General features: G+C 39.7%; 1 protein-coding gene across 1 annotated transcript in view; it reads left to right on the top strand.

The window, feature by feature from the left end:
- Positions 1–8,984: 8,984 nt before the first annotated feature.
- DDX60 (DEAD (Asp-Glu-Ala-Asp) box polypeptide 60) overlaps positions 8,985–13,183 on the top strand; it is a 177,270-nt gene continuing 173,071 nt past the window's right edge. The window contains exon 1 of the mRNA XM_006896670.1: positions 8,985–9,126. Within this exon, the coding sequence (XP_006896732.1) occupies positions 8,985–9,126 (142 nt within the window). The remainder of the gene's footprint in view (positions 9,127–13,183) is intronic.

Genomic DNA, 13,183 nt, shown 5'->3' with positions numbered 1-13,183 from the left:
CTCTTTGAAGGGCTCCTCTAGTATTTTGTGCGGGGCCAGTAGCCGATACCGATGGAGCCGGGGGCCTGGATGGCGGCTTGGGTGCCGTTGATCCAGGCTCAGGCTGAGGCCCTGGCAGCCCAGGCCCCGGTTGAGGCCCCGGCAGCTGGGGTGGTGGTGGGTAAGGAGGAGGGAAGATAACGTTTTCCTCAGCCCCTCCCTGTAGGATAGGGTAAAGAGGCGGAGAGGGCTTCAGATTCTTTTTTGACCGGAGTTTTTCTGTTGTAGTCGCCATGAGGGTCACTTTCTGTGGAGGAAGAAAAGATTTAAGCCAAGAAGGCGGGTTAGTAAATAAATCCTTCCAGACAGTGATGTAAGGGACCTGGTGAGGGTGTCCACCCTGGGGCTGGAAGACAACTTTCTCCACGGCGGTGATGGTTGGAAGGTCGAAAGTCCCTTCCGGCGGCCATCCTACATCAAAGGTCAGCCATTTTGTGCTGCAGAAAGTGGTTAGTTTCCCTTTGCCAACCTCTACCGACAGATTATGGGCTCGCTCTCTAGCATCCTTAAAATGTCCAAGTACCAGGTCTAGGGGGGTGGAAGTAGTCTGTCCCATTACGTCCGTCAACAGTAAGTAAAGACAAAGACACAGACAGACAAATAACAAGCAAAACAGACAAGTCTTACAGCCTTCTATAAGCAAGGCTCGAAAGCTGAAACCGGTGAAGAGCGGTGTCTTGGAAAAACCTCAACCGCCTCTTCATACAGAAGCCTGGCATGAGGTTCTTTACTCTCACCCAAGCACTCAGATATAGGGCTCAGAACGTCTTCCAAGCCCCCGCAGTTGTGGCCCCCCCAGCGTGTCCGCCTTAGCCACGTTTCACTGCTCCGAATTCAGAAAACAGCACGAACAGTTCAGTACAGAATGAAAACACAGATAGACACACTTACCCGTCTGGCCAGCAGTTCATCCCTCCGGTTAGGGGTCCTTGGGGTCGTGGGGGAATCTTGGCGAGCCCCCAGATGTTGTGCCCCAAATCCAGTTTCCCCCCAAGTCACCAAGGAGCCGACACCGATGCAAGGGCAAGAGGGAATTTATTTCAGATTCGAATCCAGGCCTCGCTCAAACCGTGCTGATAGAGCAGGGAAAATGGCGCGGCCCCGATTCTGGGCTGTCCGGCCTATTTAAAGGGGAAAGCCCGCGAAAACAGGGTGATACAGGATTGGCTGGTTCAAAGGAAGGGCGTGAAAACAGGGTGAAACAGGATTGGCTGATGTTTGGGTGGGGGCTCTTTCCTCCCTTCCCCCACCGCTTTCAGTTTACTGCTCTAGAGGCTTATACATTTTAAAATGACGTATTGGTTACAAAATGGAGTCCCTCACTACAAGTCATGATCAAATTGAGGACACCTTACAAGTCATTAAGAGATAGTTAGTTCTTATAATAAATACAGCCTTGGAAACTTTATGAGGCAGTTCTGTTTTATCAAATAGCATCTTCATAAGTCAGATTGATTCTATGGCAATGGTAGCTTAGTGTTAAGGAGTTTCATTTTCAACCCAAAGGCAGGTGGTTTGAATCCACTAGCAGCTTCATTTTTCTGAGAGAAAGAAGAACAATCTCTTCTCTTGTTAATTATAGCCTGTGGAGGGTCAGCTATGAGTCAGTTCTGAATCAGTGGTAAAATAAAACCAAACCCAATAAAAGGAATAGTCTCTTGATTCATTGTTTTGTTTTATACGTTTTTATAGTTTTAAGGTTCTCCCACTGCTTCCAACGTGGGTCGCAGAAGCTCAGTGGAAGGCAGTTTCAGATACTTCAGATATACTTTTTGTATATGTCATCTCATTGTCTTTTAGCTTACATGGTTTCTGCTGAGAAATCAGAGCTTAATATAATTGTTTCCCTTTCGTAGGTGAGTCTTTGTTTTTCTCATGCTGCTTTTAGAAGTCTGTCCTTGTATTTTAATTTGGAGACTTTGATTATGATATTTATTAATGTTTTTCTTTTTGTGTCTAGTCACTTGGCATTCGCTGCGCTTCTTGGATATGGGTTTTCCCATTTTTCAAAATACCTGAGAAGTTTTCTTCTAGTACTTCTTCCACTATTTTCTCTGTAATTTCCCTGTCACTCCCTGTTCTGGAATTCCAATTTTATGTATGTTATTCCATTTGATGTCATCCCACATGATTGTAATGGGTTCTTCACTTTCCTTATATCTCATCTCTGATTTTTCTTAAAATATGTTTTCAGTGAAGCTCTTATTTTCAAACTCACTGACTCTCTGTTCCATATCTTCAGTTTTACTTTTTTGTGCTCTCAGCCTGTTGAACATTTCCACCATTTCAATCGTAATATTCTGGATTACATTTTCATGCTTTTCTGTTATTACTAGTATTGTTTTGGCTGTACCCTCATTGTCTTGTGATTAATTTTTAAGCTCTTGCACCTCTTTATCTATTCTGTCAATTCTTTTTTTCCTTCCACCTTTTGCATTTTCTTCCATAGCTACTCACATTGCTCCTCATCAATATAGTTCTTCTGGCCTGTTTTCTCCGGGGCATTTGCTTTCTTAATTGTTTCTTCTGTGTTTTGAATTTTCTTCCATACCTGTTCAAGTTGATCCTTATCAATATATTTTTTCTAGACTGTTGTTTCTGGGGTATTTGCCTTCTTAATTGTTTCTTCCATTATTTGCATCTTCTTCTGTAGCTGTTCAGACAACTCCACAACAATGTATTTTTTCTGATTCTCTCTATCTGGGGTATTCATTGGGTCTGCTTTTTTAGGAGATGGGTTACTTTGGTTTTTCATGATAACTGAGGCAGACTGCTGCTTTTTTGACATTATTTGAGTCTTTTCTTGGTAGATGTTAAGTTTTTGTAACTATATAGTGACCAAGAGTGTGGCAGTGTTTTGTAAAGGACCTTTATAATTGTGTTTTCTTCTTAACCCAAGGTCTGCAGAGCTGAGGGTCAAACAGCAGTAATCCACACAAAGCACCTGAATGGAAAGCCAGAAAGCCTTCATTTTCCTTCGAGAACTGGCTCTGCCACTTCACTCGAGCTCCAGCTGTCCCATTCTCTTTTGCTTGAGCTCAAGGGGTCCCACATGGTCCAGCCAAACAGCAGTGATACTCACAAAGTATCTTAATTGGAAAACCAGGAAGTATTGGTTTTCTCTTTAAGAACTGGCTCTACCCCTTCAAATTTCAATTTTTAGCTGTCCACATCAAGTGCATCGTTCTTGGGTGGGTCACTCTCAGGTTTCCAGAGAAATAGTTTTATTCACTATTTTGTAAATGCAAAGTTTTTTTTAGTAGCTCTAGAAGTATTTTTAAGAAGAAGAAAATTTCAGTTAATCACATTTTTAAGTGTAATTGCTTTTTTTTAAGAGGTGAGAACATTTGCTGGTTGGTTATTTTTTGGTAAAACCAGAAATGTGGAATGTTAAAATTGTGGGAGACATTGGATGTCAGTGTAACATACCACAGGGAAATGGGGCAGTTTTTATATCTAATAATACAGATCATACTCAATGACAATTTGGAGTTCACACATTTATGACTTGAACATTTTAAATTTAAGTCTATTTCCCACTTTTTTTAGATACACAAATTACAACATTGTTTAGTAAAATTTCTTCTTAAACATAACCACTTCCTCTTCATGGCTTTATCCATGTCAGAACTGTGTGGATTCTGTAAATCTTTAGTTTTTGTAGTCTGGTTTCCCTAATAACTTTGTTATGTGCTGTAAATGGTTGAAAAGCTGAATGTATAAAGTGTGTGATAGAAAATTGTGAATTAGTGAGACTTAATGATGTGACAGTTTATAAAAAATTGGATTAATACTTATTTTTCATGAATTTTTTTCTCCAAATTTAAAGCTGGAAAGTCACTGGAATTTAGATAAAAATTATAACTCAACGGCTTTTTAGAGTTTTGGTACATACATTGAGAATTGTGTACAGGTTGTTCATAATGTCTCTGTATTGACCCTTAAAACAACTGCTAAACTAAGGTGCATCTGATACAGGCCATAGTCTTCGCAACCACCTGTTATGCATCAGAGAGTTGGACAATGACCAAGGAGGACAGAAGGAGAACTGATGCCTTTGAGCTGTGGGGCTGGAGAAGAGTATTGAGAATACCATGGACTGCTAGGAAAACAAATAGATTTGTCCTGGAGAGGGTTAAACCGGGTGGCTCCTTGGAGGCAAGGATTCTGAGGCTCCGTCTAACTTACTTTGGACATGTAGTGAGGAGAGACCGGTCCTTAGAGAGGGACATCATGCTTGGGAGGGTGGAGGGACGGCGCAGGAGAGGACGGCCCTCTATGAGGTGGATTGATTCAGTGACTGGGATAATTGGGATGGGAGTGTCAGAGACAGTGCAATAGGCACAGGACAGAGTGGAGTTTGGGGCTGTTGTACATAGGGTCGCTATGAGTCGCAGGCGACTCGACGGCACATAACAACAACAACAACAACAAAATACTAACTATGAAATGATTTTTTTTTTACCTATTTAGTCATTTTAGGGTGGATCTTGAGGATGACATTTGAAAAAGAGTTGACTTCTACATACTTGAGAAAATATACTTGATTTTTATATTATACCAAGAGATGGAAAATGAATTTACAATTACTAGTTATCTACAGTGAATTGCAAATGAGCAGGGGAGTATGAGAGACTTTGCCCTTATGTATAATAAGGAAGTATAAAGCATATTATTTTCAATTTTAGTTTTTCTTACAGAGGCAAGTGAGCATTGTATTAATTATGTTATAGTTGAATTAATTATTTAGTTGATTAGTGCATTGATTCTAACAGGGAAGATAAAACAAACACAGGTAAACCTTGAACATTGAGAGAATTAAGAGTAGATCTGCTCAGCGTCTGTGTGGGGGCCCTGGAGGCCTAATTGTAAGGAGCTACACTGCCAACCCAAAGGTTTAAATCTACCAGCTGCTTCATGTAATAAAAATGTCAAATCTCCTCCTGTGTCATTTATTGCCTCTGAAAACCCACTGGAGGGTCAGCTATGGATTGGTTCTGATTCGCTGGTACAAAACTGTGACAATAACAACCTATCCACAGGGAGCTCTGGTAGCACAGTCCACAGGGAGTTGGGCTACTAACACACAGGTCATGACCCTCTCTCTGTTGACTAATCTCCCCCACTTTGATTTATGGTGTCCTGCAAACACTCTGGAGGGTCAGTCATGAATTGCTTCTAACTCAACAGCAATGTGTGATCCAATGTACAGTCAAAAGTCCATGTGTATTGTGAATCATACTGCAATAAATATGGGTGTGAATACATCTATTTGTTACTTATCACATTTTTCTTTGAGGTAACTTCTGTGAGGTAGTAGTGAGATAGCTGGATTTCTATTTTAAGTTTTCTGAGAAAGGGCCAAACTGCCTTCCAAGGGTCATGGAGGACAGAGTAGGATGTTTTGTCTTTTTAAAATGGAAGTAGCCAGGATTCTGAAGCTTCATCTGACATACTTTGGGCATGTTGCAAGGAGGGACTGGTCCTTGGAGAGGGACATCATGTTTGGGAGAGTGGAGGGATGGCGCAGGAGAGGAAGACCCTCAATGAGATGGATCAATTTTGTGACTGAAGTGGTGGGAATGAATGCATTTGAGATGGCGAGGTTGGCACAGGATAGAACGGCATTTAGGGCCGTTGTACATAGGGTCACTATAAGTCACAAACAACTCAATGGCACATAACAACAACAACAACAACAACAACAACAACAAGAAGCCTTAGCATAAGTGATTTTTTATTCCGTATTACCCAATTGTGCTATTTCTTTTAATCTGGGAAATAACTAATCCTCCTACCTTCATTCATAATTCGTAAGATTAGTAGAAGATTAATTACAAGAAGAGGGAATTTAACAGTGTTCCCAATGTTTTATCTGATGTGGGTGAAGCAGGCTGGTGTTGCAGAGACTAATGAGATGGACCAGGCACAGCTGTGCCCCAGAAGAGCAAATGTCCCCAGAGAGAGCTACTTTGAGCTCCCGTGAGCTTAATTAGGCCTCTCCAGGAAGGGGCTTGTACCTCACCCTAATCCTGTCTCCTTAATACAATAAACACCTCATCACAAAATAAAAATAAACAGTTCATCAATAGCCAGGAAAGATATTTTGAACAATAAACCTTTGACATGACACTACTAAAGGCAGGAACAGTAATGAAGGATAAATATAGAATAGTAATTTAAGATGGATCAGTTGCCAAGATCTAGGTTTATGTAAATTCTTTTGCATTTTCATAACTAACAAACACATTAACAACTTCCAAACAACACATGCACACAAACACACAGAAACAAAGCCTAATGAAATAATGTCCAGATTCCTTTCATGGACCTTTTCCTTAAAACCTAGCACAAGAACACCTGATTCTCTGTGCTCAGATTTTTCTGTGGATCTGTACGGTACATGCGTTCCAACATTGTAGCAGCCTGTGTCATTTCATTCTTGTCATAATTATCCTACTTATTATTATCCGGATTTCCGTCATAGCTGTATATTTGTAGCATTCATGATATCAAATGTGCTAGGTCACTAAGTATACAGAAAGGCTGGTTTGGAAACTCAGGTTACAAAAAGTGATGGGCTAAAATAAACATAAAAATACTGTATTTTTTAAATTGACTTATTGATGTCATTCCTTGACCCATGAACATTACACATATAATTCATGCAGAACTGTAACCATATTTTAAGCTACTCACAAATGATCCACACAGTTAGGGGTCATAACAAACTGTGGCTGACTCTGAGAAGAATGGGAATCCCAGAATACTTTATTGCGCTAATGCAAAACCTATACTTGGACCAGGAGGCAATCGTCAGAGCAAAGCAAGTAAACACTGCATAGCTCAAAATTGAGATAGGTGTACTCCAGGGATGTGTGTTATCTCCATACCTTTTCAACCTATATGTAGAACAGATTATCTACAAGGTTGGGCTGTATGAGAAGTATGGCATCAGGATTGGTGGAAGATTTATCAAAAATTTTAGTTATGCAAATGACATAATCCTGCTTGCTGAAACTGAGGAGAACCTGAAGTAACTGCTGCAGAAGGTCAAGGACTTCAGCTTTCAATATGGATTGAGGCTCAATATCAAGAAGACAAAGATTCTCACCACTGGGCTGATTGGCAGCATCAGGATGGATGGTGAAGAGACTGAAACTGTTCACAGCTTTAGTTTGCTTGGCTCCATAGTCAACACTCTTGGCACCAGTAGCCAGGAAATTAAAAGACATATTGCGATGGGAAAATCTGCTGCTAGGGACCTCTCTAAAGTACTGAAGAGCAATGGTGTCTTGCTGGAGACTAAGGTGAGCCTGATACAGGCCATGGTCTTTGCAATCACTTGCTATGTGTTGGAGAGTTGGACAATGACTAGAGAGGATAGGAGAATTGTTGTCTTTGAGCTGTGGTGTTGCAAAAGAGTATTGAATATACCAAGGACTGCTAAGAATATAAACAGGTTTCGTCCTGGAGAGGGTTAAACCAGGCTGCTCGTTGGAGCAAAGATTCTGAAGCTTCATCTGACTTAGTTTTGAGATGTTACAAGGAAGGACAAATCCTTGGAGCAAGATGTCATACTTGGGAGGGTGGAGGAACAGTGCAGGAGAGAAAGTCCCTCTTATGTAAGGTAGATTGATTCAGTGACTGGGGTTATGAGGGTAGGTATGTCAGAGACAGTGAGTTTGGCACAGGATAGAGCAGGATTTAGGGATGTTGTACATAGAGTGAGTCGCAGGTGATTCAATTGCACATAACAACAATAACAACACTCACAGCTGATCAGTTTCCTGTAATATAAAGTTGAAATCTGTAGATCCTTGTTTAACCCACTGTTTTGGAGTCCGTTCTGACTCTTGGCAACATTCCATCGAGTTCTGTGTCTCTAAATCTCTAATGAAGGAGACTGCTTGTTTTTGTCCTGACCGATGGATTCTAACGAAATAGAAATAGAAATAGAGATAGAGATAGAAATAGAAATAGAAATGGAAATATTATAAATATAAATAAATAGTATAAGAAGTATAAGTATAAAAGTATAACTAACTATAACTATAGCTATAACTATAACATAACTGTAACTATGTAACTATAAATAATATAAATATAAATATAAAACACTAAGGTCCTAAGCCACTAAGATGTTGTATTCTTATCTAGATAATTTGTTTTTTAAGTTTTATTGTGTTGTTGGGACTCCACATCTCAGTGGAATGTCAAGTTTCAGAATGTTTATATATATGTATATACATATATTTTATATATATACATATATTTTATATATATCTATATCTATATATATATTCCTGTTGTTGTTGATTGCCATCGAGTCAAGAAATATAGCGACATAGTGAGCCTTTGAACAAAAGTCCTAAAGTCTTTCTATAACTACCAACATAGTTTCCAGAGGCATGTTGTTTAGGAAGTGGATGCCACTCCATCTGTTTCTAAAATGTTGATTCCTCTCAGTTTTTCTTGTTTAAATGGTCCCAAGTTCTCTGCTTCAGCTGCTTCTATATTACAAATTCCATAAACTACAAAGTACGTATTCCTGACTGTGCTGTGTCATTTAAGATTCCAATAAGAGCAAAGATGTTAAAACTTTTCTGAAACCTGCCTCATTCAAACAGTGGTGAAAGGAAACGGAAACTTAAATGCTCAGGAGAGAAACGAAACTGAATTCCTTTCCTGGTATAAGTAGGTTTGAGTCACAGTCAGGGAGCGCTCCCTGCCCCTTCTCCTTTGCTCCCTGCAAGTGGCGACAGCAGAGTTCAGGCTACCCAGTGGCTGCAAATACAGGTCTGCAGCTGTGACTAAGGGCCTGCCAGGCTGCGGTATGTGCTGTTGAGCCTAGTTGCTCGGGGATGGAGGGCTTTAAATAGTGCAGGTTGAGGGGTTTAGAGCAGAGCTGTTCCTCAGGAAACTATGTATGGTTTTATGTGGATATGCCAGACTGGGAGGTAGTTGCACAGAGGTTCTTGAACCCGCTGAGCTACAAGGAGCTGGTACGCCCATGGCAACTGGGGTGCAAATGCAGCTGGATAGGGATCCCTGTTGATGTCAGAAATGAGGGAGGGCAGATGAAAGGTACACTCAGTTGCGACCTCATCAAAATTTGAAGGAGATGGCCATTCAATTTTAAGATTAGCTGTTCACTTCCCCAGAGAAAGACAAGAGTTACCACTTCAGTGCCACAAGGACAAATTTTGTATAAAATCATTATTATAGAATGAGTTTGAGGATCCGAGGGTGGGGGAGTGGAAGCAGAGGAATGAGGATATGTGCATGGGGAACTAATCATGGGGTTGTGCAGTTTGATGAGCAGTGAAGGATATTTGAAGAATCTGGTGGGAAAAACAATGCATTCGAATTTTGTAAATGAACTAGTGTAATAAAAATAAAGTTTCCACCTGTAAAAACTACAGCTTTGGAAATTTTTGGCATTTGGGAAATTTCTGACCAAAAGTCAGAATCAACACTACGGCAATGAGTTATTTGCTTTGTTTATCAAGAAAGAAGTTGTTCTGGTGGCACAGTGGTTAAATGGTTAAGAACTCCTAGCCCTCTAGAAGGAAAATGAGGAGTCTGTTTCCCTAAGGACTTACAGGTGGGCTAGTTCTTGTGGTTTTTGGTATTATCTACCATTGAGTCAGTACCGAAATCACAAGGGAGGAGATTTTTCAACTTTCTCCCATAGAGCTATGTACCTTTGTACACCAACTGTGTACCTTTGCATTGGCAGCGCAAGGTACTACTAAGTCATCATCTGCTGTGTAGCAATTGATTTTTCCTTTCTTCAAGAAGGTGTTGTGGGGGGTGAGGAGCCTTGGGAATTAGGGATATTGAGGAGAATCAGAGCTGAGCTCAGCCAATGAAGCCTAAATATTGTCGCCACCAGAAAGGTGGCCTCCTCTTGCCTTGAAAACTCAACCTCTGATTCTCAGCAATTCATTGCCATTAATTGTTGACACTTCCGAGGCTATAAATCACATAGGAGAAGATTGCTCATCTTCCTCTATTTCTGTACCCTACCCTCAACCCCTCCAACGTCACTAGCCTTCCGTGAGACTAAAGGTGCTGCTTTTATGTTAGCAGGCCAACTTCTATGGACTATGCCATCAGAACTTACTTGGCCTGAAGGGAGAGCATTTTCTAAAAGAAGCATTTCTCATTTTCCCAGAAAGGACCACCCTTTAAAAAATATCTTGTGTTGAAGGCCTGCTGTGCTTTTCATTTTACTCCCTCCCTCACCAGGCCTAGCTTCCCTTCATAAGCCAGTGTCTACAATTCCCTCTATTGTAGCTGAAAATATATTTATAAGTGGCAATAAAGACTAAATTGTTTAGTAACAAACAAACAAATATATCTTATGTCTGTGAAGACGCATTTAAAGAATAATTTATTACCCAATTTTCCATGATCCTATCTCACCCTGGAATCTTAGTTTTCCCCTCTTAAAATTGTTGGATGACTAGCTGACCCAGTCGTCCATTTTTGAATTTTAGAATTTTTTCCTTTCTTACCCTTCTCACCCTCTTGGCTTTTTTCTTCAGTCTTCTCTATTTCTTGGATGTTAAATGATCAGATTGCCAAATTGGAATTTACTGTGCTTATTTTGTTGTTTTGTCTACTGATTTTTTACCCTTAAAATTATGTTTTTAAGATTTATAGGCTCTTTATTTAATTTCATATTTTTATTTATTTCTTTTGCTCCTGGTTGTTTGCTATTATTTTATTAGGTAGTACTAGTCATTATTCTTTGAGTTATTGGAGAAGTCTAACCTTGTTTTTAAAGAATCCTTCTATCTCTGAATAATTTATTTAGTTCATCTGCTTGTTGTATTTTTGCATGTTGTTGTGTGCCAGTGAGTCTGAAGGGGTTCATAGCTAAACCCAACAGCAGGTTTTCAGAGGCAGTTAAGGTAGATTCTAACTTGTGTGCTTTTGGGATTGCAGTGCAGCTTCTTACCATGTATAAAGTATTTTGTTCATCATTAAGCACTGCACTTTCTTCATTCAACATATGCTTCCTTAAGGAGGGAAGGAGTGTGTTGCATACATTACTGAAAGTACAATGCTTACAGAATGCTCTATATATTTTTGAGGAAAGGTATTTTCTAAGTATTGGGGCATAGTGACTGCTAAGTGAAAGGCCAGCAGTTCATTTGTATGTAAAGACGGTACTGTGATCTTTGGTTAAGATTAACAAACTCAGAATTGCTAGGGAGAATTATGATGAACTGAAATCAACTTGAAGGCAGAGTGCTTGCTTTTTAAAGTTTTATTTTCCCATGATGTTCTTGGTTCTGTCAAGCAAGGTTATTTGTGCTTACTTAATTATTTTCAGTCAAGTGGAAACAAACTCACAACTGACTGTTGGGTTTCTGAGGCTACATATCTTTGGTAATAAAATTATCTGTCATTGAAAAAAACCTTTTTTTACATCACTATGATTTCTATTTTATTTTTAAAACTTAATATGATTTTAATTAAATTTTACAAAACACATTAATATTCCATTCTACCATTTATACGTATTCTGGTTTTAAAAAAATTTTCTTTTATACTGATTTATTTACAAATTATTAATACATTGTTTTGCACACCAGATCTTTCCCATTTCCTTCACACCCCACCTCTACTCATGACATTGTGAGATCTTATGATTAACACCCTCCCATCTATCTCCACCTCTCTGCTTCCACCCTCCCTCCACCTTGGATCCTTATATTTGTTCCACAATAATGGTCTTATATAGCATTTATCTTTATGGGACTGAGTTAGTTCATTCAATATAATGTTTTCCAGTTCCTCCAAACTTAGATAATAATTTATAAAATCATTGTTCCTGCATGCTGTGTAGTATTCCATTGTGTGAATGTGCCATAATTTCTCAATCCAATTCAATTGTGTTTGGCCAGCTAGGCTGTTTCCATATTCTTGCCGTGGTGAATTATGCTGCTAAAAACATTGGTGTGCCTCAGTTCTTGTTCTCTTGGGATATATTCCAAACAGTGGAATAGCTGGTTCATAAGAGATTTCTATATTCAGCTTTTATGAGGAAGCACCAAAGTGCCTTCCAGAATGGTTGTACCATTTTACAATCCTACCAATAATGTATAAGAATTCCTATCTCACCACATCCTCTCCAACATTTATTACTCTTTATCTTGTTAAACTTTGCCACTGCTACTAGAGTGAGATGGTATCTCATCATGGTTTTGATTTGCATCTCTCTAATTTCCAGTGATTTTGAGCATTTCTTCATTTGCCCTATGGCTGTCCTAATATCATCCTCTGTGAAAAGTCTCTCCCTTTCTTTTCCTCATTTTAATTGTGTTATCTGTGTTTTTCTTATGGAGGCTCTTGTAGGATTCTTTAAATTTTTGTTATGAAACCCTTGCAGCATCATTATCGATGGTTAATGTTAGGTTAGGTTAGGTTAGGTTAGTGGACTTAAAGAAGAAATCAGAGAGAACGAGAGAAAGCTTAATGCAGCTTTATTAAAGGGGAGTGGGGGTGGAAGGGGAGCTCCTGGGTGAGTTCCTCATCCTGGATTTGCAGAATGGGAAGTCACACTGTGAACTTACTGGGGAGGATTTTTATAAACAGAGTCTTTAGGGAGGGACATTCCATTCTGATTTATGAGCCACCTGCTAGTTTAGCCAGGCAGGCAAGGCCTTTTGCCTTCTTATCTGAAGCAGGCAAGGCCATCAACATTTGAGTTCTGAATTCTTCATTCTTCTCTTTGGCCTTCTTTGCCCAGACTAACAGTGAAGAGATTGAGATTGCTAACTTGGCTTTTAGTTTTCTTGGCTCTACAATGAACACTCTTGGTACCAGCATCCAGGAAATAAAGAGACAAAATGCATTGGGAAACTGGGCTGTCAGGGACCTCTGCAGAGTACTGAAGAGCTGTGACATCAGCCTAGAGACTAAGAGGTGCCTCATCCAGGCCATAGTCTTCACAATTGCTTGCTATGCATTGGAGAGCTTGACAATGACTAGGGGTGATAGAAAGTGTGGCTGGTAAAGAATGTTGAACATACCATGGACTGCTAGGAGAACAAACAGGTTCATCCTAGAGAGGTTGAGATGAGATTGCTCCTTTTTTTTTTTTTTAAATTTAGGCTGTTTATTTTTC

The sequence above is a fragment of the Elephantulus edwardii genome, unplaced genomic scaffold (assembly GCF_000299155.1).
Source record: "Elephantulus edwardii isolate Elephantulus edwardi_28Jun2011 unplaced genomic scaffold, EleEdw1.0 scaffold00188, whole genome shotgun sequence".
Lineage (NCBI taxonomy): Eukaryota > Metazoa > Chordata > Mammalia > Macroscelidea > Macroscelididae > Elephantulus > Elephantulus edwardii.
Note: the sequence above shows the minus strand (reverse complement) of the source record. Positions and strands in the feature narration are given on the sequence as shown.